Source organism: Canis lupus, chromosome 3 (genome assembly GCF_003254725.2).
Source record: "Canis lupus dingo isolate Sandy chromosome 3, ASM325472v2, whole genome shotgun sequence".
In the NCBI taxonomy this organism is placed as follows: domain Eukaryota; kingdom Metazoa; phylum Chordata; class Mammalia; order Carnivora; family Canidae; genus Canis; species Canis lupus.
The window spans coordinates 52,855,779-52,881,561 of NC_064245.1; the positions used below are offsets into that span (position 1 = coordinate 52,855,779).

The following is a 25,783-nucleotide window of genomic DNA, read 5'->3' on the forward strand; positions in this document are numbered from 1 at the left end:
TAGTTAATGAAGTTACTGTGGCTTGTCCAAAGGCACAGAGTTTTCCAAATAAAATGCTAGGATGAAGTTTTAGGCTACTTTTAGAGGCAGTCTGAGGAATGTCACTGGGATGCTCCACTTGTTGGGAGTCTACGGGACCTGTCAGTGGTCAGTGGTTCGTGGGAGCAGAGCAGAAACCAATGGTTTCTGGCAGCTAAAAACATTTGAAGGTTGTCCATGGAAATCTAGTATATCCAGCTGTCCTGAAGTAGTACACGAAACCACAAAACTAAATAAACGCAAGAAAAAGGACTAGGTTCTAGCTTTGTGACTCTCAATCCAACACTGAACACTCTGGGCTACTGTTCCCTCATCAGTTCCATGGAGCAAGTAAGGGGCCTCCAGCTGTTGCCCTCAAGGACATTGTCATTGGTCCACTGAGCAAATCAGGCTTGGCTTCATCAGTGTTTATGAGAAGCCACTAATCTGTTTCCTTATCTGTAACAAAAAGGATAAAACTGAAGAAGCCATCACGAGCAGTAAAGGAAAATGGAATTTAGATTTAGGCAGAGTCTCAATTCTTAGTCCTATATAAGCAGGTTACTTGACCTGAGCCTTACTCTCTTCACCTGCAAAATGGAGACAATCCTGTCTGTTCTAAGGGCTATAGAAGGATCTTGCTCACAAGGCCTTACGGTAGGTGCAAAGTAAGTGTCAGTCTTCTTCTTCCACATTCGGAAATGTGAGGGGGGGGATATGAATGTGCTGAAATGTCTACTAAAAAAAATTAAACCCTTCAAAAAAAAAATGGTATCAGTGGGGACATCAGATAGAGTAACCTCCATCTCTGACAGAAGAGGGCCTAACTTCTGATCACCACACTCATCTCCAAGGCTATCAGGGACAGTCTGAAGGAGTGAGGACAAGAGACTGCAGGGAGCAGTGGGCGCCAAGGACAGAAGCACTGTGGTCCCATGGGCACCACCTCAGATGGGCTCTGCAGCAGCAGCAGGAGACTCAGGCAGGCAGTCTGGGCCCTCTGTCAGCAGGCACAGGAAACCTCCAGACTGGGGGGCTTTGCCATGATGCAGTGAGCTCCCTAACGTCCTGAGACCTGGCCCCCTGACGCAGCACAGGAAGAGGCACTACTCTAAAGTGCAGTTTTAGCTCTAAATTAACCACAGACAGAAAGATTCTCAGCACACAGAAAAATTTACAAGTTTCCAAAGCCAGCTATGGGAGGCAGTCACCTGAGGGGAATGGCGAGGGCCCATAAGCAGAGCTTAGGAAGGGACTCCTCCCAAGTTAGGGAGATGATGCTACACAGCCACCAGTCCTGGCCAGCACGCTTTCCATGTCCCCAACCTTCCCAGTGCCAGTTCTAGAACAAGTGATCCCAGCTTAGGCTCTCATACTCCACAAACTGGTACAGATGGCAATGGCTTTCCTGTATGGAGAAAACTCATCATTTATAACACAGCAACTGACCCGTCTGCTCCTCGTGAGAAGAATGTATTTTAAACCTCGAAAGAGTCATAATTCTGAGATGTTCCACATGTTGTCAGCTTTGCCTTCCACAGACACGGGGCCTCTCCCTGTGGATGAGGGACCCTGTGGCTGTGCTGAGAAACAGCCGTGGGGAAGGGGGTGTTCTCCCTCCTGGCATGCGCCAGGTTCATGATCTGGAGTGTGTCCTGGGCAAACCGAGCTAGGGCAGTGGCAGTGAGGGAAACATTCTGTAGGTGGTGGTAACCAGAAAACTTGCCTATACGAAAGAACTCTGGGCATGACAACCCTAGTAGAGCCAGCAGGCAACTCCAGTTCTCATAAAACTCTGCCCTTGTTTGCCACTCACCACGTACCCTCATATGAAGTGTCAGCCCTTTCCTAGCTATGGCACCCTGCCAGCAAGTGAATGCTATAGGTCCCCAGGAGCCTCGCAGTGCTAAGGATGAAGACTCTTGTCAGGGAATGTCCTAGTGGTGGGTTCTAGGAAGCAGATGGGTCCCAGTATAGTGCCCAGTCCCTGGAAGTGGCTACAGGTGCGAGGTAAAGGTACAAGTGGCTCGGGCATACTGACCCCCACGGAGGAAGCCAGGGCCCCCTCCCACATCTGCAGCAGCCACATGTATCAGAGGCCGGCAAGGTGGGACATATGAGAACCAGGTACATGCTAGCCGTGAACCCAGGATTCCCTCCCACCCCCAACTCCACGGCTGCAGGTGTCAGGGCCCCAGGGCCTGACCCTTCTAAGGCTCAGGTGGGCTCTGTGGCAGGACCAGCTTGACTTGCTTCAAGGACTGCAGTTCAGTAGCTGTGGACTCTCAGACAAACTGGGACAGGTTGGGGACTTTGATGTTCAGATCACCAATGTTGATGTTGCGAGGAATCTCTGGCAGATTGATGTTTTTCACAGCAGACACGGCCCGGGCAGGGGCTGCAGAAAGGCCACCCTGAGGAGAGACAGGAGGGGCATGAGACACGCTCAGCATCATCTGTCTAATGCTTAGGAACACAAGTGACGGAGACCTGGAACCGTCCATACTAAGTATACACAATGCGTGTTTTGATTTTTCCTCCTTATCCCTCAAAGATAGCCAACATAATGATCTTGAGGTTAGATGGGAGCTGTGGGGTAGGGACCTACACTCCGTGCTCTCAGAGGAGCTGTGGCTTATGCAGTGTTGTAGCCCCAGCACCTAAGAGTCCCCTGCATGCTGCAGGCGCTTAATAAATGCTTGCTGCAATAAACCTGAGATGGTTTAACCAAATCATAGTATTGGGGCACTTTTCAGGCTCTGAAACAAAATGCTTTCTTGAAGAGACTCTCAGAGACAAGTGTCATCACAGGGAAATTCATTCATTCATTCATTCATTCATTCATTCATTCATTTCACAGGGAAATTCTTAAAAGTAAAAGGAAGTCAGCGCTTCGGGCAACTGCTTGCCAACTAACACAGTGAGATGGGAAAGAGCTGGCTTTGGAAATGTCATGTGGCGACAAGTGGGAGGAAGGATGTGGGTCCGATGTACCCACACCCATAGAAAGGCTGGTTAATAAACAGAGGAAGGTGTCCATGTTCGGCAAGCCCCTCTGGCTCATCCATGGAGGGCAGAGAAGGGGAGGAACCAATAAGACTTTCAGAACCATTTCCTCCTTAGTGACTGCTTTTAGGAGACCAACTCCAGTTACACTCTTGCCCAGCACGTCTCCATTCTTCCGCTTTCCAAACCCCTTGCCTCTGACTCACTTACTATTCCTGGAAGCTTCCCAGCCTGTATCTCTAAAAAAACTGTCATGCCACTCTAGCTGTGGACTGGAAAAGCTTCTTTAGCAGGGCTACCAGTCCTCAAAGAGGAATTCCTGGTTTTGCAAGATCAAGTTCCATTTCAAAAGGCAATGAAGCCTTTAAGACACTCAGCTCGTTAAAGAGGTAACTTCTTTTGTTCTCTCTGTCACGTATGAAGGTATATGCCTGTAGCCTCTACTCTCTGGTAAGGCTTATGGAGGTGACGGAGAGACTTCAGATGAGTAGGACAGAATTTATTGTGAGTTTTTTTTTTAAGTAACCTCTATGCCCAACGTTGGGGTCCAAACTTAGAACCCCAAGATCAGCATGCTCCATCAACTGAGCCAGCCAGGCATCCCTACTGAGCACTATACAGTGTTATTTGCAAACACTCTACTGCCCGAGTATAAAGCTAACTGGAAATAAGGAAACTGGCAACTCTGAGGTCTCAAAGACACCGAAAGAAATGGCCATGGGTAGATCAGACTGCCATAGCACTAGGAAACCATGCTGGGACCAGGAAAGGGCATTCTGGCTCCCTCCAGGGAATGTACAGCTTTAAAAGGAGGAATGACAAACCACAAATATGGGCCATAATCCCCATGTTGTTTGTCTTCCAGTGCCATCTGACTTTCCCGTTCATACTTTTAGCCATAATTCTTACAGGTTTAATTTTCACCACTGGCATTCATATCAATTGGTTTTGATGGACCAAGGAAGAAAGAAGAGCATAAATATCCCTAAGGTTCCATAGCAACACAAGCCAACACACATATCCATTCCCTATTCTGCCTCAGTCTCTTCGAACTGGCTGGGGCAAAATCATAGTGATGCACTCACCTCGGATTTCTCCAGTCTGTTTTGAGCTTCAATCTGAGCCACAATTTCATTCATGTTGGTTTCCAATACCATCCCACCCATCACCACCTCCTGAAGGATGTAGTGCACCTAAAGAGGAAATAAAAATAAGAAGGGTTAGAGCACTCTGTGGTAGCTGGGGTGTGGCCAAAACAGAGACCTCACGGCTTTTCCTGCACCAGCCCAGCAGCTGGACCTGACACTAGCTCCTGATTCCCAACAGATATCTGAGCCCCTTGGTCATTGACCTCTCCAGTGAGAGCAGACAGATGCTCCGCACGTCTCAGCATTCTCTAACATGAACCTCTTCCATGAGACAGTGATAGCTCATTCTTACCAGCTGAATTGCCTGGCCACACTCAAGGCTGAGAGCACAGGCTCCAAAGTCAGACAGATCGTATTTAAATTTCAGCTCCGCTCTCTGTTAGCTGAGTGATTTGGGGCAAACTACCCTTTCAGTTCTCCAATTTCCTTCCAGAATTATGAGGACTGACTGCGATAACCTGTATCTAACACCTGGCCTGATGTCTGCCCCATAATGTTTTTTTTTTTTTTTTTTTTTTTTTAAGGATTTTACTCATCCATTCATGAAAGACACAGAGAGAGAGAGAGAGAGAGGCAGAGACACAGGCAGAGGGAGAAGCAGGCTCCACGCAGGGAGCCCTACATGGGACTCGATCCAGGTCTCCAGGATCATGCCCTGGGCCAAAGGCAGGCACCAAACTGCTGAGCCACCCGGGCTGCCCCCCACAATGGGTTCTAAATGAGTCAGGATGGCTTTCATTACTAGTATCCCCATCATTGTCACCATTGATGACTAGTCCAGAACAAGCCCTGCCCAAGGGGTGTCTCCCAGCCTTCCTAAGATAGACCCTACAGAGCCTGTGCTCTACCGGGGGCAAAACAGGCCACTCCTTTGTACTTGTCCTCATCCCTTCCTTAGAGCCTGGATAAGAAACCAGCCTCAGCATGAATACTTTTCTGGTCAGCAGGCTCACGTGTGGGCCCAGGTTCCATCCAGCCAGTACTTCCCAACAAAGCTGAATCTCCGTGTACTCGACTGCTGTGCCAGTGGCCGTGCTGCTGACTCAACCACTGTACCCTACAGTGCAGCAGGAAGGTGGCCATGGAAACCCCCAGAGGGTTAGAGGTCACAGGTACCTGCCAGGGTGAGGGGTGGAACTTCCTCTTTCCAATCAAATCATATAAACATGGCCTTTGAGGTGCTTTCAGTCATGCTGGAAAGATCACAGGGACCACCTTCTATTATTAATTAAGCACCAAATTAGCAGTCTGAGAAGGAAGAGGGCAATGGCTTCAAGGACCAGAGAGAATCACTGAGATGGTGGGAGGGCTGAGTGGGGCTCTGACATCAAAGAAGCAGAGAGAAGGACTTTAGGTGAAAGGCACCGGAGGAAGCAATTCAGCTAGTGTTGGGTATGAGGAGCACTGGATCTGGCAGGAATTGCAGATTTATGCAATAGTCTAGAGACAATGCCAACAAGGTAGTTTGGGCCTAATGTCTGGGTACTACTGCCATTTGGGGCTGGATAATTTTCTGTTGCAGGGGCCTGTCCAGTACATTGTATCATATTTAGCAGCACCCCTAGACTCTGCTCACTACTTTCCACTAGCGCCCCTCCAGCTGTGACAACCAAAAATGCTTCCAGACACGGTCAATGTCTCCTGGTGAAATCGCCCCCAGATAAGACTCATTGGTCTAGCATCTAGAATGGACCATGGAGGATCTGAGGGCCAATTTATACTGCAGACAATGGAGAGTCAAGACAGTATATATGTCCATGTGCCTATGTGTGTGCATTTCTTTTTTTTTTTTTTAAGATTTTATTCATTTATTCACGAGAGACACAGAAAGAGAGAGAGAGAGAGGCAAAAAACACAGGCAGAGGGAGAAGCAGGCTCCATGCAGGGAGCCCGATGTGGGACTCGATCCCGGGTCTCCGGGATCACGCCCTAGGCTGAAGGCGGCACTAAACTGCTGAGCCACCTGGGCTGCCCTGTGTGTGCATTTTTGACACACGAAGCTCTCTGGCACATCAGTCCCTGGTATTTTGCCCAGATGTAACTAGGGTACTTCTTCTGGCTTCAGGGAGGAAGTGTAATAAAAACATATGTTTTTGGGTACCTGGGTGGCTCAGCTGGTTAACTACCTGACTCAATTTTGGCTCAGGTCATGATCTTGGGGTGGTAAAACTGAGCCCCTTGTTGGACTCTGTGCTTAGCAGGGAGTCTGCTTGAGATTCTCTCTCCCTCTGTTCCTCCCTACCGTGTGCTCTCGCTCTCTCTCTTGATATATATATGTATGATATACATATACATAAATAAATAAATAAATAAATAAATAAATAAGTAAATACATAAATAAAATCTTTTTAAAAATCATTGTTTAAATACAAAGTATATTGGTATGGTTGTTCCTCAAAAAATTTTAAAAAAGAGAATAACCATATAATCAAACAATTCCACCTCTGGACACATACTCAGAAGAATTAAAACCAAGTATTCCAAAAGACACTTGTATGCCTGTCTTCACAGCAGCATTATCCACAGAACAACCAAAAGGCAGAAGAACCCAAGTGCTCATCAATGGCTGAGTGGATGTGACATGTATGTACAAAGGAATATTATTTGGTCTTAAAAAGTTAGAAACCTCGGACACCAGCTACCACCTGGATTAACCCTGAAGACCTTACACTAAGTAAAATAAGCCAGAAACAGAAGGACAGATACAGATGATTTCCTGATCTGAGGTACCTAGTAGCCAAAAATAGAGGCAGAAAGTAGAATGGTGGTTGCCAGGCCTGACGGGAGGAGGGAATGGGGACAGTTTCAGTTGTACAAGATGAAGAGTTCTGGAGAAGACTTGCACAACCATGTGAATGTACTTAACATTGCTCAACAGTACACTTCAAAATGAAGATGGTAAACTTTATGTTACATAAAATTTACCACAACTAAAAGAAACAATTCTCTATACCAGTACTCCTAGTATTTTATTCCTTTTGTTTAATGAGCCCCTTCTTCATGGGCTTCTACTTCTTGTTGAGCATCTACTATACAATGAACACTTCGCGTGTAACTTAATTTTATAATATCCATGTGAGGTAGGTAATATAATCTTCACTTTATATATGAGGAAGTTGATGTACGGAAAAGTCAATCAACTATTCTGATGTCACATGTATTAGTAGCAGAACAGAGCACCGAGTCTAGGTCTGACTGACTCCAGAGCTCATGTTCTACAGGCTTTCCACCATTGTTCCTCAAAATCCCTAATGGTGTCTTTCATCCTGTCCATCCCTTACCGCTAGTCCATATGGAATCATTTTAAGACTTGCTTTTGGTATGTCAGAGATCTTGTGTGAATTCTTCCATGCTCTAACCCCAAGGCCTAGAACAATGCCTACTGAGAAGTAGGTATGTTGACTGAACAATGCCTAGTGAGAAGTAGGCATCTTTCCTAAGTCTGAGTAGTATATTCCTGGGGCTTTAGGTGCTTGGGAGATGGATGGAAGTGTGGTGGTGGAGGCTTGATGAGAAGGTGTAGTAAAAGGCCTAATACAGGATATCATGGTGACCAGCAACTGGTTAATAAAAAAACATGAGTTAAGATTTCTTTTAACATTGTATCACAAAATCATAATTTTAAGGTGCTATTCAAGATGTGTTTCTAAAAGCAAAAAGGAAAAATAAAAATGCAAACTCCATTTTTAAAATTTTTTTAAAAATTTTATTTATTTACTAGACAGAGAGAGAGTACAAGTGGGGGGCCGGAGGGTGGCAGGCAGAGGGGGAGAGAGAAGCAGGCTCCCCACTGAGCAGGGAGCCTAATGTGGGGCTTGATCCCAGGAACTCAGGATCATGACCTGAGCCGAAGGCAGATGCTTAACTGACTGAGCCACCAGGTACCCCTCAAACTCCATTTTCAACACAACTGGAAGACAACCTAAATCTGACTCTAAGCTAGAAAAGCTGTCAAAAGTAGGGAGCGCAAACAAGATTCCTTTCCTTCACAGAAAGAAAAGAGGGGTGCCTGAGTGGCTCGGTGGTTGAGCATCTGCCTTTGAGTCAAGAGGCCTGATCCCAGAGTCCTGGGATCGAGTCCCGCATCAGGTTCCTCAAAGGGAGCCTGCTTCTCCCTCTGCGTATGTCTCTGCCTCTCTCTGTGTTTCTCATTAATAAATAAATAAAGATCTTAAAAAAAAAGAAGGAGAAGAAAAGATACTATGGAAATGGGACACGGGAGCTGGAGAGAAAGACCTGCCAAAATATACTTCCTGTAGGTAAAGGGCATGTTCTTTGGAACCAAACAGATTCCTTGTCTTGAGAGGCAGGAATTTCCATGGATCTGGAACTACTTGAGAAACCACACAAACAAGCTATATTCGCCTAACAGAGTTAAACTCTGTGGCAGCGTCTGCGTCGTGGAAAAGCTCACAGATGCCTATCTCTGCTGGCTGGATAGAGATAAAGGGTAAATGAACTCACCCAGAATCCTAAATCATGAGAATGACCACAGCCAGGCTGGAACACAGACTTGGCACCTCTTCTAAACAAGCATCCTGCAAACAGCTAGTCCCTGAAAAACTCACCTATTTAAAGATGAGTTATAAAAATGAAATCTGCACAGGATATATACAAAGATACAACAAGAAAAAATTAAGGAAGAAACTGGAAAACCAAAGGCAGACTAAGTCTACACACTGGAAAACGCTGTCACAGAGCAAATGAATGGCAATAAAATTTTTTACAAAACTGAAAAAAGAAAACCACAGAGCAAGCACTCAGAGCAGAAGAGCAAGAGCTCACAGGAGAGGTAGGGAGATGACAGTGTGAAGAGAAGGTGTCGACTAGCACAGCTCAGGGCAAAAGTGGAAGGAAAAAAATGACCCCAAATGAGGGTGAAACCAGAAGGAACAAAAGGGAGAAGAGACATTGTGGAAAGAATGGTAAGGAACCAAATGGAGGGACATGAAAAAAGCACATAAAATGAAACAGAAAAGGGGTTCAACAGAATAGAGAGAAGGGGAGCTACAGAAGACTGCCAAGGACTCCAGTGTATGCAGAAACAAGATCTGTAACATGCAGCAAACAAACAGGCAGATCTACTGGAAGATCTACTGCAGGATGTTATGAAACCAAAATCCACATACTAAAAGGGCACACTGCACCCCAGGAAAACTTCCAGAACAGTCAGTGCTAAGACAGACCCCAAGGGTAAGATTTCTGCAACTAGGCAAAAAGATCAAATCACTTAAAAGAGGGGCAAACTCTTAAAAATTCCCACAGTAAAATCCAGCACTAGCAGAAAAAGATGCAGTACTTACACAATTCCCAAAAAGAGAAAGTGCAATCCAAGAACTCTGTATGAGGCTGAGCAATAACAGAGGCCAATGCTACATGCCTTATGATGTCGAAAAACTACAGCTATAAAAAATTAGGACGAGGGCAGGAGACAGGAAAGAGGGAGAACAAGAACCCTGATTCTCTCCTCCTCAGTCACTGAGAACCAGAGGGTATCATCTAAAACAACAACTCATGTAATAAAGATACAGTTATCATGACTTTTACTGTGACCCCTCTCTCACCATGTCCAAGCCCAGAGTCACCTGCTATCAACAAAACTTTAAGAGCCACCAAACTTGTGACTTGAGGCCAACAAGATCTTCCCTGCAGACCAGAGTTCTATGCCACTTTTCTTCCATAAAAGTCACCCATATGCATCAGTTTCTCTAAAGCAGGGAGAACTCAGACCCCCATAAAGCAGTAAGCACAGACTCCTAGATTTTTAGGAGCCTCCACTTCTAGTCTTCTACACCTATCTTGCCCAAACCTGATTCAATTTCATTTCCTTTTTTAAGTAACTAGCCTTTCTAAAGGGTTCACCTTAGTTTTCAGAGAACAATTCTCTTTGCTCATTTATGGTTTACCTGTATACTATTAAGTTATATAATTACAATATCAGTTTGTCACCACAGGTCTACAAATATCACAGCTGATCTTTGGTCAGCATAGTGACTCATGTGCTATAAATGAGCAAAGGATGAGCAACTAAGAGTCAGCTTACCAGCTGCCTGGGTTAATCCAAGTCCATGAAGATGCCTTCCACTGAGCATGAAGTACACTGTGAAAGAGGAGTAACATTTCTTCAAGTGGAGACAGAGGGGACATGACAGAGTTGGAGGTTGCTAAGCATGGGTGTGTAGAAAAGGCAGCCAAGAGTCAGAACCACACACACACACACACACACACACACACACACACACACAAATATGACTTAGCAATAAAGACGAATGAGATCTTACCATTTATAACACAGATAGACCCAGAGGGTATTATGCTACGTGAAGTGAGTCAGAGAAAGACAAATACTATATGATTTCAATAATACGTGGAATTTAAGAAACTAAACAAACGAACAAGGAAAAAAGAGATATACAAAAAACCAGATTCTTTAAAACAGGGAACAAACTGGTAGTCACCAGAGGGGAGGTGGTGGGGGGAGGGGTAAAATAGATAAAGAGGATCATGACTACACCTGCCATGGTGAGCACTGAGTAATGTATAGAATTGTTGAAGCCACTATATTTTACACCTGAAAATAATGTAACACTGTGTTGTTAATTATACTCACACACACAAAAAAAAAGAAAAATCAATATTAAACTCATGTACCTAAGAAACTAGATACAGGCAGATCACAAAGAATGGTTCTGTTAAATGATCAGAGCTGATGGATGGACTGACCTTGAGGACACCAGCAGAAATATAGGTGAGTACCTCAGAGAACACAGAGAGTCAAAAGTACCAAACCAACAAAAAGGAGACAGGGGAAAAGGAAATCTAAAATCTGAGTAATGCAGGTGGCAATAAAATTCACAAGAATAGAAGAAAGCGAAGAGTTAAAGGTCCTCAGGAGCCCTAAACCCAGCCTAACACCATGTGCGCTGAACAAACATGAATTATCAAGTAATAATAATTCATAGCTCTCTGATATTTTCACAACTGCCTAAAACAATGACAACAGCAAAATTCATTCAGAAGTACCTGTTAAGAGAATTTAAACAAAAGCACTACTGATTTCTTAGTTCTTGGCAAATCTAATGGTAATCTGACTTAGGAAATAATCACAACCAGGAGTTTCAATTGAACATAAGATTAAGATAACCCCAATAAACCAAATGGTCAACTTGATGTAAGAGGAAGGCAACAGAAAAGATACTAGGTGATGAATCTGAAATCTTAACAGGTAAAATGCAGGGTGGAAATGATATTTTATAAGATCAAAGAAGCATAAATTTGTGGCCATACTTTATTTTACCTTATTTTTATTTTATTTATTTATTTATTTATTTTTAATTTTTTTTTTTAATTTATTTATGATAGACACATAGTGAGAGAGAGAGAGGCAGAGACACAGGCAGAGGGTGAAGCAGGCTCCACGCACCGGGAGCCCGACGTGGGGTTTGATCCCGGGTCTCCAGGATCGCGCCCTGGGCCAAAGGCAGGCGCTAAACCGCTGCGCCACCCAGGGATCCCCTATTTTACCTTATTTTTAAAATATTTTATTTATTTGACAGAGAGAGAGAGAGAGAGAGTACACAAGCAGGGGGAGCAGCAGAGGGAGAGGGAAAAGCAGACTCCCCACTAAATAGGAAGCCCAGTGCAGGGCTCAATCCCAAGACCCCGGGATCATGACTCCAGCTGAAGGCAGATGCTTAACCGACTAAGCCAGCCAGGTGCCCCTATGGTCACACTTTAATGAGCAAAAATTGGTTTTTATAGTTCTGTCCTATTTAAATTTTTCTCCTAAAATCCCTCAAAACAATCAAAAAGAAAGATATAGCTGAGTCCTGAACAACAAGAGTTTGAACTTTGTGGGTCCACTTATACAGATTTTTTTAAATAAATACACTCCAATAGTGTTGATGTATTTTCTTTTCCTTACAATTTTTAAGATTTTATTTACTACTTGATGGAGAGAAAGCACCAGCGGGGGAGCTGGAGAGGGGGAGGGTGAAGCAGCCTCCCTGCTGAGCAAGGAGCCCAATGTGGGGCTCTATCCCAGAACCCTGGGATCATGACCCGAGCTGAAGGCAGAAGCTTAACCAACTGAGCCACCCAGGCGCCCTCCCTTATGATTTTCTTAATAACAATTTTTCTTCTCTGGCTTATTTTTTTTTTAAGATTGATTGATTGATTGATTGATTTATGATAGTCACAGAGAGAGAGAGAGAGAGGCAGAGACATAGGCAGAGGAAGAAGCAGGCTCCATGCACCGGGAGCCCGACGTGGGATTCGATCCTGCGTCTCCAGGATCTCGCCCTGGGCCAAAGGCAGGCGCTAAACTGCTGCGCCACCCAGGGATCCCAAGATTTATTTATTTATTCGTGAGAGACAGAGAGAGAGAGAGAGAGACAGAGACAGAGAGAGAGAGAGAGGCAGAGACACAGACAGAGGGAGAAGCAGGCTCTTCACAGGAGTCCAATGAAGGACTTGATCCCCAATCCCAGGAAAATGATCTGAGTCAAAGGCAGCCGCCCAACCGCTGAGCCACCCAGGCATCCCTCTGGCTTATTTTATTGTAAGAATATGGGATAGAATACATATAACATACAAAATATGTTTTAATCAACGTTCATGTTATTGGTAAGGCTTCTGGTCAACAGGTGGTTATTAGTAGTTAAGTTTCTGGGATAGTCAAAAGTTTTATTTGGATTCTTGTGTTGTGGATTGGTGCTCCCAACCCTGCATTGTTCAAGGATCAAATGTAATTACCAGAATCAAAATGACTATTCCTCTGGGGTGCCTGGGTGGCTCAGTGGTTAAGCTTTTGCCTTCAGCATGATCCCAGGGTCTGGGATTAAGCCCTGGGGCTGGCTCCCTCCTCAGCAGGGATAATCTGCCTTTCCCTTTCCCTGCCCCCTACCCCAATCAATCAAATCTTAAAAAAAAAAAAAAAAAAAAAGTCTATACCTCTAAAGGCAATCTAACCTATTAAACCTCTGTACTATCTTCCTAACACATCTGGATAACGGTCTTCTTTGTTTCTCTTCTCTAGGAAGCTGTTACATTGTCCTCTCTCCCCTGAAGATATCTACTTCTAGAACTGGATCCTATGGGCATCTGATGTGACCTCAATATAAGTTAACTGTCTGAGACCTTCCCCGTCTCATTTCCTACAGGCAATAATGAGTGTCCTTCAGGATGGAGGCCTACAAGATTGTGGCTTGTAGGGCGCCCCTAGGAAGTTTTTCTGTGACCCAGTTCATGGAGAGATGAAACAGGAAGAACAAATCTGGTGTGTCTGAGGATTCAGCAGTGCTTGGGCACAAGTTCTGGGATTCCTACTAGGAAGTGTGATTCTCCTGTTTTGAAGAGCCTGAGTCAGAGGTTCTGGACCAACAGAGGCTTGGCCAGCAGTTCCACTGCAAAGATGCAAAGAAAGGGGAAAATGATACAGGGAGGCAACAGTGGAGAGTTTAATGACTATTGAACATGCTGGGACCCCCTAAAGCAAAGAAAGCCCTTTTCCAAACTGGAACAAGGGCTGGCACTGTTACTGACTCTGCGGAGATTTCTAATCCTAACCTTTACTACCTTCTACCATTCTTTATGCTGATCATAGAAATCAGATTGACAGAAATCATTTCTGTCAAGAAATGCTATAAAAATCAGAGACATTCTTCTAGGATCTGAGGTGCTGAATACCCATGGCTTGGGTCAAGTAAACTCAAGAAAAGCTAAAGACTCTCTTGGTTGAGACCATCACATTCTTCTCAGTGATAGTACTGGGGCCAGTATGCATTTATACTGAGGTACTTAATATAGTTCACTGTCATATTTTTTACTTGTCTGCCTCTTCCCCTAGACCATGATTTTCCTTAAGGGTACATTTTTTTTGTTTTTGTTTTTTTTTTAACATTCAATTAATTAATTTCAGAGAGTAAGCGAGTGAGAGAGCAGAAGGAGGAATAGAGAGAGGGGGGCAAGCAGACTCCAACTGAGCAAGGAGCCCAACTTGGGGCTCAATCCCATGACCTTGAGATCATGTCCTTAGCCGAAACCAACCGTCAGGTCAATTGAATGTGTCACCCAGGTCCCTTGAGGGTAGATTCTAGGTCATATTCATCTTTGGGCCTCTAGTGCTAAGCACTGTGCTTGGTAACAGCAGAGCCTTCATTAATGCTGGCTGAATGGATGAAAGAAGCTCGTCTGGTTCAGAAGTCCTGATTTTGAGGAGACACAGCTTTTTGAGTTGGTCTGGTTTCCCATTTTGGCACTGAGAAACAAACTCTACTGCCCAGAACACAGAGTTATCCTCTACAGATAAAAGTGGGTTAAAATAAACTTGTTAGTTTTGTGTCAGGATCGAGAGTCTAAGAGGGTACATAAAAGTATCACTTCAAGGATAGAGATGCTCCTTAGATAGGGACACAGCTCCGGAACTGCTGGGGATGGAGATAAGTTGATTTCAACATCCCTATCCAAGGACAGAGGATTCCAGGATCTGCCAGAGTTCTACACTTGGTTATGTTTCTCACTAAGTCAAAAAAATTCCGAATCCAATCCTAGCTCAACATCTCTATCACTAAAACCAAACTGATCTGGAGCTTAAAGATAACAAACAAGACATTATTTTCTCCTCTAGTGAAAACACAGTCTTCACATCTTAAACTGCCATGTTCCATAAGTTTAAGTATTAAACTTACAATTAATTTTTCTATAGATATAAGTAAGGTTCTCATGCTAGCAGCTCATAAAAGCAGACTTAAATCCATAATGGTACCCAGAATATGGTACCAGTGAGCAGCCCTATGTCTACAGCTAAATAAATTTCTTTACAAATTTATAAAGTAAAATATATAAATTTCTATATCAGTTTCTTTTTTTTAATTAATTAATTAATTTATTTATTTATTTAAGAGAGAGAGAGAGAGAGAGAGAGAGGCAGAGACACAGGAGGAGGGAGAAGCAGGCTCCATGCCGGGAGCCCGACACAGGACTCGATCCCGGGACTCCAGGACCACGCCCTGGGCCAAAGGCAGGCACCAAACCGCTGAGCCACACAGGGATCCCCTATATCAGTTTCTTTAGTAAAATGCAGTTCTTATTGGGATGACAGGAGCCTATCTAGTAGAACTCCTCACGCAGAGGGGATCAGTAAGATCTTCTGAGATACTAGTAGCACATTAAGCTTAGCACACCATACTCTAAGCTTAATCATATCCACAGAAACCTCTAGACTAGATAAACCCTTCCCCAGATTTTTGCATTAGAGGACAAAAGCCTATAGTACCACAAAAGGCAAGGGCTCTATTATCCATACTTTCATTTTTTTCTAAAAACTGTGTTATCACACAGAAAATAGTTAAAAACTAATCAAACAAAAAGAGCATGGTCACAGTCCTTATACTGGAACAGGAGGATATCAATATTTTAATATCTAAGTTTTAAGAAAGAATCACTGATAAGATATAGCTAAGTGCTGGGGTGCCTGCCTGGTTCAGTTAGAAGAGCATGTGGCTCTTGATCTCAGGGTTGTGAGTTCAAGCCTCACATCAAGCACAGAGATTACTTAAAAAAAAAAAAAAAAAGGCAAATGCTGATAACTTTTTTGACCTCTTCCTGGTTTGGCTGGGAGAAAGGCTCCTAGGAAAGCCCAGGAATTAATGAAAGCCTCTGGAGAGTAAGGAGAGAAGAAATTCTTGGTAGGACGAGGTCTGCATCATCCACCTCCTTGTCCATGCTAGAGTGTAGTGGCTCTCAACAGACCAAAGCATGAAGGATACTCTAAGTGGGCTCAGTACTGACAGTAGAAATCATTTGAGTCATCTTGGCCAAGAGTCAGCCTCTAGTTCCCATATTTTCAATTTTAGAGAGAAATGAAAAGGGGAAGAGGACATAAAAGGCCTTTCAGAAACCTGATACCTAAGCCTTCTCTCTTCTCCCTACTTTCATTCCAAAGTCCAATATTTTATCAGTGTTTTGAAACATGCTAAGGACTGCCCATCCTCAACTCTGTGGTTTGCCTTTCATCTCACCTGTCTACAAATGAACCATGGTAATTAGACTTAACCACTGTCAGTCAAGTGTCTATGTAGATGCAACTGCAAAGAACAATATGGATCACACAGAGAAGTACCAGGCATACTTGATTCCACTAGGAAGTTGATTCTCTAGCTAGAGAGACAAAGCCATCTATGAAAAGCCCACAGCAAATATCATTCTCCATGGAGAAAAACTGAGAGCCTTACCCCTACGATCAGGAACACGACAGGGATGTCCACTCTCACCACTGTTATTCAACATAGTACTAGAAGGCCTAGCTTCAGCAATCAGACAACAAAAAGAAATAAAAGGCATTCAAATTAGCAAAGAAGTAAAACTCTCTCTCTTCATAGATGACTGTATATAGAAAACTCAAAAGACTCCACCCCAAGATTGCTAAAATTCATACAGCAATTTAGCAATGTGACAGGATACAAAATCAATGCACAGAAATCAGTGGCATTTCTTTTTTTTTTCTTTTTTTTTAAATTTTTATTTATTTATGATAGTCACAGAGAGAGAGAGAGAGGCAGAGACACAGGCAGAGGGAGAAGCAGGCTCCATGCACCAGGAGCCCGATGTGGGATTCGATCCCGGGCCTCCAGGATCACGCCCCAGGCCAAAGGCAGGCGCTAAACCGCTGCGCCACCCAGGGATCCCCATCAGTGGCATTTCTATACACTAACAATGAGACTAAACAAAGAGAAATTGGGGATCCCTGGGTGGCTCAGCGGTTTGGCACCTGTCTTCGGTCCAGGCATGATCTTGGGAGTCCCGGGATCGAGTCCCGGGATCGAGTCCCACATCGGGCTCCCTGCATGGAGCCTGCTTCTCCCTCTGCCTGTGTCTCTGCCTCTCTCTCTCTCTCTCTGTGTGTATGTCTATCATGAATAAATAAATAAATAAAAATCTTAAAAAAAAAAAGAAAGCGAAATTAAGGAATCAATCCCATTTACAATTGCAACCAAAATCATAAGATACCTAGGAATAAACCTAACCAAAGAGGTAAAGGATCTCTACCCTAAAAACTACAGAACACTTCTGAAAGAAATTGAGGAAGACACAAAGACATGTAAAAATATTCCATGCTCATGGATTGGAAGAATGAATATTATGAAAATGTCTATGCTACCCAGGGTAATTTATACGTCCAATGCAATCCCTATCAAAATACCATGGACTTTCTTCAGAGGGTTGGAAAAAATAATCTTAAGATTTGTGTGGAATCAGAAAAGACCCCGAATAGCCAGGGGAATATTGAAAAAGAAAAATCTGGGGGCATCACAATGCCGGATTTCAAGCTGTACTACAAAGCTGTGATCATCAAGATAGTGTGTTATAGGCACAAAAACAGACACATAGATCAATGGAACAGAACAGAGATCCCAGAAATGGACTGTCAACTCTATGGTCAACTAATATTCGACAAAGCAGGAAAGAATATCCAATGGAAAAAGGACAGTCTTTTCAATAAATGGTGCTGGGAAAATTGGACAGCCACACGCAGAAGAATGAAACTAGACCATTCTCTTATACCATATAGAAAGATAAACTCAAAATGGATGAAAGACCTAAATCTGAGACAGGAATCCATCAAAATCTTAGAGGAAAACACAGCCAGCAACCTTATTTACCTCAGCCACAGCAACTTCTTACTAGACTTGTCTGTAAAGGTAAGGGAAACAAAAGCAAAAATGAACTACTAGGACTTCATCAAGATAAAAAGCTTCTGGGGACACCTGGGTGGCTCAACGGTTTGGCACCTGCCTTCGGCCCAGGGTGTGATCCTGGGGACCCGGGATCGAGTCCTATGTCAGGCTTCCTGCATGGAGCCTGCTTTTCTCTCTCTCTCTCACTCTCATAAGTAAATAAAATATTAAAAAAAAAAAAAAAGAAAAGAAAAAAGGACAAATACCCACCATTTGCTTTGACATGGATGGAACTAGAGGGTATTATGTTGAGTGAAGTAAGTCAATTGGAGAAGGACAATCATCATATGGTTTCACTCACACAGGGAATATAAGAAATAGTGAAAGGGATTATAAGGAGAAGGAGGGAAAATGAGTGGGAAAAATTAAAGAGGGTGAAAAACATGAGAGACTCCTAACTCCGGGAAACAAACAAAGGGTAGTGGAAGGGGAGGCGGGAGGGGGCATGGAGTACTGGGTGACAGGCACTGAGGAGGGCACTTTATGGGATGAGCACTGGGTGTTATACTATATGTTGGCAAAACGAACTTTAATTTAAAAAAAAAGAAATGCTTTATATATCCATAAAAAAAGAGTCAAACAGTAAATTACCATTCCATTAAACTATTTTAACGGAAACCTTCAAGAATATAGACAATCTGAGTAAACATTTTTCGAAAGAAGACATACAGATGGCCAATACATATGCGAAACGATGCTCAAAATCACTAATTCTCAGAGAAATGCAAATCAACACCACAGGAGATCACCTCACATCAGAGTGGCTAATATCAAAAAGACAAGAAATAATTTGAGTATTGGTGAGGATGTGGAGAAAAGGGAATCGTCATGCATTGTTGGTGGGATGTAAACTGATGCAGCCACCTTGGAAAACAGTATGGATACGGAGGTTCTTCAAAAAATTAAAATAGATTCAGCAATTCCACTTCTGGATATTTAGCTGAAGAAAATAAAAACATGAACTTGAAAAGATGTATGTACTCTCATGCTCACCATAGTATTATTTACAATAGCCAAGATATGAAAAAAATCTGTGTTCATCAATGTATGAATGGATAAAGAAACGGCAGAATATATATACATGACAGATTATTATTCAGCCACAAAAAGGAAATTTTGCCATTTGTGACAACATGAATGGACCTTGAGGGCATTATACTAAATGAAATAAGTCAGAAAAAGAAAGACAAATATTGTATGACCTCTTATATATGGAATCTTTTTTTAAAGTTTAATTAATTTATTTTAGAGAGGGAGAGCATACGTGCACCTGCAAGTGGGGGAAGAGGCAGACAGGGAGGCAAAGGATCCCAAGCAGACCCCACAGAGTGTGGAGCCCCACACAGAGCTTGATCTCACAACCCTAAGATCATGACCTAAGCCGAAACCAAGAGTTGGACGCTTAACTGAGTCAACCAAGTGCCCCTCTAATATATGGAATCTTAAAAACAAATAAACAAACAAACTCATAGAGAACAGATGGTGGTTGTCAGAGGTAGGAGGAAAGGGGATGATGGTGAAGGGGATGGGAGAAATATGTGAAGGAGGTCACAAAGTAAAAAAATTTTTAAAAGAGCGATACAATATGTATTACTGATATGCCAGAAAAAGAAATGGAACAATAGGAGAGAGAAAGTATACTCAAAGATTAATTAAAAAAACATGTAATTTGATTTTACATATTGAAAAGATCAGATGATATCCCAGAAAAACTGATTCAGAATGATTAACACAAGACTAGGAGCTTCAGGGGACACATGGGTGGCTCAGTGGTTGGGCACCTGCCTTTGGCTCAGGGTGTGACCCTTGGGTCTGGGACCAAGTCCCATATCGGGCTCCCTGAAACGAGCCTGCTTCTCCCTCTGCCTGTGTCTCTGCCTCTCCCTTTCTGTGTCTCTCATGAATAAAAAAAATCTTATAAAAAAAAAAAAAGACTAAGAGCTTCAGGTTTTATATTGTTTGGAGGGATGAGAAAACTGACTTCCAAATTGGAATTTGTAGATTGATGCACCCAGCTATCATAAAAAATTAAAGGGCAAGCAAGGCAAAAAGAAAACCAAAAAAGAAGCAAGAAGTGTTTTATGATGCACACTTGTGTGTGTGTGTGTGTGCGCGTGTATATGCTTATGTATAAATGAGATAAACGACAGCAATGACACAAGGGACAGCAGAGAGGCATTAGGATTATTTTGCTACTATAAGATATCTGCACTGCCAAAAAATTATGCTGTAAAGAAATATTACCTAACAAAACTATGGATGCTGAATTACTAGGTAAAAAATAAACTGGGTATAGAATAGTAAGAAAAGACCGAAAAAGTATACTTCACATTCCTATGACTTCTAAAACAGAGTATCATGAACACAATTTAGCTTTTTCTTTGCTGCTCGCTGTTAACTTCTGTCAGTGAATGCACTCTGACTCTGAGATACCCTCTGGGAATGCAGGCACAGGGTTGTCTGGTCCCAAGCAACTCTGCTGAAGTAAAGAAAGCAGGCAAAGAAACAAACTGCTTTGTAAAGTTCGATTTTTCTGTTTTCCTTGTTATGAGTGTCTCCTGAACTACATTTATGACCTTCCTTAATCTTCAGATGAAGACAGGACATTTGCACTGTTTCCTCCAGATGTCCTCTTGTCATGTAACTCCACAAACCTCAATTCCTCGCCCTTGATTTTCCTTCCTTTTCACATTCACATAATCACACATTCTTTCAGTGAAACAGGAAGGGAATCTAGCGGAATCTCATCTTACATGAGTTTAAGCTGTAAGCCATCAAAAGAGGTGGAAACATACGTAGCCCCCCATCCCTGACATTGCCGTAGTCTTCCTTCCTCAATGGCACTGCTGCTTTTTTTCTTCCAGCTAGCACTAGCTAGGGACCATACAGACTGAAATCTGTATTGTGTCTATAAGCATTAAAGTCACTCCAAGCAGCAGAAGATGCTTATGAGAGGCACTTGACAGCCACATTAAGAGCAGAGACAGAGAAGAGCCGATCCCAGGCTCCTATTTCACACTCACTCCAGGCACACATGAATGGAGCAGAATTGTGCATGACATCAGTCTGTATTTGGAATTTTCATCCTTTATCTTTTTTCCAAATGGTGAGAGTTGAATCTGTATGAGCTAAATATGTTCATCTGAGCCCACCTGTACTCCCTACACACAAGAGGATGTGTTAGTTCGGGGCATTCACTCATTTTCACCAGAAGAATGTGACCTCAAGCAGTATCTGTTTTCAAATATGCTTAACATCACAAAATGGTAAGAGCTGGAAGGAGGAAATGAAGATAAGATGTGAACCCTGTCCTCAAAGGGTTTAGAATCAAATAAGGAAGATAAAGCATGGACAAAATGAACTGATAAAAGGAAGGCTGTAATAGTACTCTGATCCTAGTACAAAATGCTACGGAAGTTCAGAGGAGGGTGGGCCTCAAACTGGTAAATGGAGGAGAAGGTATATGGGCAGAGGAGACGGCACATTGCCCTGTAACTCATGAACTATTCTCCATGCTCCCCTAACAGTTCTTTAATAAAGGACTCCTCACTCACTGGCTTCATGTTTGACACTGTTTGAGTGTTTACAGTTGACTACAGCAAAGCATGCTCATTGTATATTATTCCTTTTTTCCAATTTTTTTCTTTTTCCCAAAGAATGCCTATTGTGAGTCAGAATGCTCCGTGAAATAAGTTCTTAAAGATATGCCAGCAAGACTTTCTTACTTGTCTACTGTTTCATCCTCCTTCACCTCCTGCCTATCTTCAGTATTTTGCAATGCTGGTCCCAAATGGTAAGCACAGTACTGGGTAAAGGAAATGACCCAGGCCTTGTCCTCTTGAGTTTCATCCTCTCTTTGATTGGTTATCTACTAACAAAACATGACCCAGATACATTTCTTTCCACACTGAGGATGCTAGAGCAGGAGACGACACTAAGGGCAACATGTGGCTCTGGAACCAGCAAATCCAGGGTCTGAATTCCATCTCTGCTACGTATCAGAATTGTGTGGCCTTCGAGAAACTGAGGTTTCCTATCTCTGAGCTCAGCTTCTTCTTTGGTAAAATGGAGAGAACTAGAGTTCTTACCTGAGAACTAGAGTTTTTGCCTAATCTAAAGACAAAATAAAATGATGCAGGAAATAAATGAGACATTGTATTTCAGGCACTTAGCTATTATGTGCTTGAAATGTAAATAAGCATTTGATGAATACTAGTTAATAATTAGTATTATTTTTAATTTTTATTTATTTATTCATGAGAGAGAGAGAGACACACACACACACAGGCAAAGGGAGAAGCAGGCTCCCTGCGAGGAGCCAAATGTGGGACTCGATCCCAGGACCCCAGGATCACAACCTGAGCCAAAGGCAGACTTTCAACCACTGAGCCCACCCAGGCGTCCTGTCAATAGAGTAATTATAATCAAAATCATCTTGTCCAACCTCCTTCCCAATGCAGGAATTTATTCTTTAGGTCTTGAGGCAGAACAGATCCTTCCCCTAAGTGGAGAGAGTCCACTGCGTTTCTAAGCTGCCCAGCCTACTGTGGAGCAACAGTAATTGTCAGAAATGTTCTTAATCGTTCTGAGCTGTGATGTGCTTGGAACCATTTCCATCCCCTGCCCTTACCTCTGCCTGCTGAAGCTGCAAAAAATAAGTCCCTGCCCTCTACTCTGGGATTATCACTCTTCTTTATCTGACCAAATGGCAGGAAGTCAAGTAAGGGAAGCACAATTTATTTGACCATCAAGAAAAAATTTCAAGTGCCATGCTCTAATCCACAAACCTGTTTTTAAGGAGATGATCTACATCCCCTTAGCTCCCATTCCTTCTAAAGCACTGCTCCTGGGATGGTCATGGGCCCTGCTCCACTCTCTCTAGCCCTTTACATGCTGGATCAGAAACTTATGAATTTATTACATCCCTAAATACAAGTTATATCAGTAACTCAGTATTGCTGTAGCACAAAGTTCAAAGCAGGAAATGGTGAGAGAGAGGCAGGCTGGGACAGGTGTCAGAGGTCTTCGTAAACAATGTGAAAAGGCCTCAGTGCCATTACTTTGGCAATGGTCCCCAACTCTTTCTACACTAATGAAAATGCATTTGTATGACACGCTTCCTCAATCACACAGGTGTCATTTCGCATTCATAAGGCTTCTCAGGAGGCAGGGCAAGGAGTGAGGCAGGGGATGGAAATGGTTCTCTCTTTAAGAATCACTACTGTGGGACACCTTCTCTTTAAGAATCACTACTGTGGGACACCTGGGTAGCTCAGCGGTTTACAGCCGGCCTCTGGCCCAGGGCATGATCCTGGAGTCCTGGGATCAAGTCCCACATCGGGCTCCTTGCATGGAGCCTGCTTCTCCCTCTGCCTGTGTCTCTGCCTCTCTCTCTCTCTCTCTCTCTCTCTCTCTCTCTTTCTCTCTGTGTCTCTCATGAATAAATAAATAAACCTTAAAAAAAAAAAAAAGAATCACTACTGTATAGGATACAGAGCCACCGAATAACTCAAACAAGGGAGGCAGACAGTGAAAACACATTTTTAATGTCATTAGGCAGGTGTGTAAAGCACGGATTTAAGGGAGTAATATTGGAGGCAAAGAGAACAGTGGGAAAAAAGTAAAAATAAAGACAAGATCACTATTTCTTGAGATAGACAACCACTTACTAACTCCAATCCTCAAAATAACCAAAAGTGGTGGCTGTTACTGTATTTCACCAAAGTCAAGTTACTGTACTCCACCAATTATAAAAACACCATTATTTTATGTACCACTAAAAGAGAAAAATATTGCCAATTAAACTATGAAGTGCCAGTGAAGTAAGACAAATCCTGACCTGGGACATGAACATGACAAATATACCAAAAATGGGAGTGCAAGAATCAATGAAGTATGGTATCATCTCTGTTTTACAACTGATGACAGTGAGGCACTAGGATGTTTTTCTTCAAGAGGGTTGCTTATGTAGCACAACTAGAATCCAGTAAAGACAGAAGTCTACAAAGTCACTTCAGGCAGAACTTCCTCAAGGAATATAGGAACTCCTTCTGCATCCATTCAAAGACTATCCATCTCCCAAGGGAGCAAGAGCAAAGCAGAGTCCTACCTTGAAACTAGTGAGCATGCACAGGTCATAAACCTTAAAAGTCAAGGATTAATTAAAATCTGGTTTACAAAAAGAGGCCTCTCACTGTGCTGATCAGATATATCTAAAAAGCACTTTGAAAAGATTTTTAAAAACCACACATAGAGAGCAGCCCAGGTGGCTCAGCATTTTAGAACTGACTTCAGCCCAGGGCATGATCCTGGAGACCCAGGATCGAGTCCGATGTCGAGCTCCCTGCATGGAGCCTGCTTCGCCCTCTGCCTGTGTCTCTGCACCTCTCTCTCTGTGTCTCTCATGAATAAATAAATAAAATCTTAAAAAAAAAAAACCCACACAAAGAGAATTAGGACACAAATTTATTACATGTCAACTGATCAACTATATTTCAGTGCCCTGTGCTGTTCAGAAAATCAACAAAGCATTACAAACTGACGCTCTTCCAAGAATTTTCAATATACTGGAAACAACGGAGACTAAAAACTTTAGAAGAAGGGCAAGACAAATAACCTGAAGAACTAGAACACTGAAATTCAGAGAAGACTTCATCAAAGGGCTGGGCCTTGAAGCCTGGAAAGCCTGACACGACGAAAAGTGAGGGTGTTGGGAGGAAGGGGGACTGGTGTGGGCACAGGCAAAGAGGTACAAATTGGCATAGTATGTATGGAAGTATGTATGGAAGACCTGTCTGATGGGCCTGAGAGGTCTGTGTCCCAAAGCAGAGAGATCCTAAGGGCAATGAGGGTCCACAATCCAGAGATCCTTGGACACAAAAGGGAAGAATGTCAACAGGAGGAAAAATGGGAGAAATATTTTCTATGGAAGATTAGACCAGTGAGGGAGGTTGGTGGAGAGACTGGATATAGCTGCTAGAACTATAATGTTAGTTACCTGGATTCAGGTCAGAGGAAGAAAAAAAAGAAAAAAGAGAAGAAAAAGAAGAAGTAGACCTTCTGAAAATACTGAAAGAACCAAGACCACCTGGTGATCACTTGGAACTGGAAGGTAAAGCAGGCATCTCTGAGACTGCATGCCCTGAAGGAAGATAATGTACTGACATGCTGGGGAAGTTGAGAAGATACTGGGTGGAGAAGTAGTGTGTGAAAGGTAGGCAGGAGAGGAGGTAGAGTGGGGAGGAGAATATGGGTGTGGTGGCAGATCATCCAGATGAAGGAGTATTGCACACTTTGGGAAATACAGCCTTTAACTTGGTTAGAATGAAATGTAGATGTCATGGGACACCTAGGTGTCTGCTGGTTGGGTGTCTGACTGTTGGCTTTGGCTCGAGTCATGTCCTTGGGGTCATGGGATTGAGCTGGGATTTTCTGCTTTTCCCTTTACCCCTCCCCCTGCTTGGCACACGCACTCTTGCTCTCTTGCTGTCTCTATAAAATAAAATTAAATAAATAAATAAAATCTTTTTTTTTTTTAAAGAAAGAAATGTAGATATCATCACCATTTTGATCAAAGCATATGTGTGCTCAAGGATGAATGCATAAAGAGAAAGCCAGCAGGGTGCCCAGGGACTGAGATATGGGCTACACACCCATTTTTCTCACTCTGTAGCTAGGAAAAGGAGCACCAGTCTTAAAGCCCAGGGGATCGGGCCCAGTCAGCAGAGAGCCTTCCTTTCTTGAGGTTTCCATAATCAACATTAAACATGACACATACAGGGTAAATTCAGGCATGTAGATTCTGAAAAATCTAAAGGGCCACACTTATGTAGTGACTGGGCAAAAAAACAGGCAAGTGCTCAGCTCCTGGCTTTG

General features: G+C 43.0%; 1 protein-coding gene across 2 annotated transcripts in view; it reads right to left on the reverse strand.

The window, feature by feature from the left end:
• Positions 1-1,475: 1,475 nt before the first annotated feature.
• The window catches only part of AP3S2 (adaptor related protein complex 3 subunit sigma 2), a 57,625-nt gene continuing 33,317 nt past the window's right edge, over positions 1,476-25,783 (reverse strand). For both annotated transcript variants that reach the window (XM_025438626.2, XM_025438625.3), the window contains 2 exons: positions 4,110-4,217; positions 1,476-2,432 (listed from right to left, as the gene is read on the reverse strand). In XM_025438626.2, coding sequence (XP_025294411.1) covers positions 2,304-2,432; positions 4,110-4,217 — 237 coding nt within the window. In that variant the 3' untranslated portion in view covers positions 1,476-2,303. The remainder of the gene's footprint in view (positions 2,433-4,109; positions 4,218-25,783) is intronic.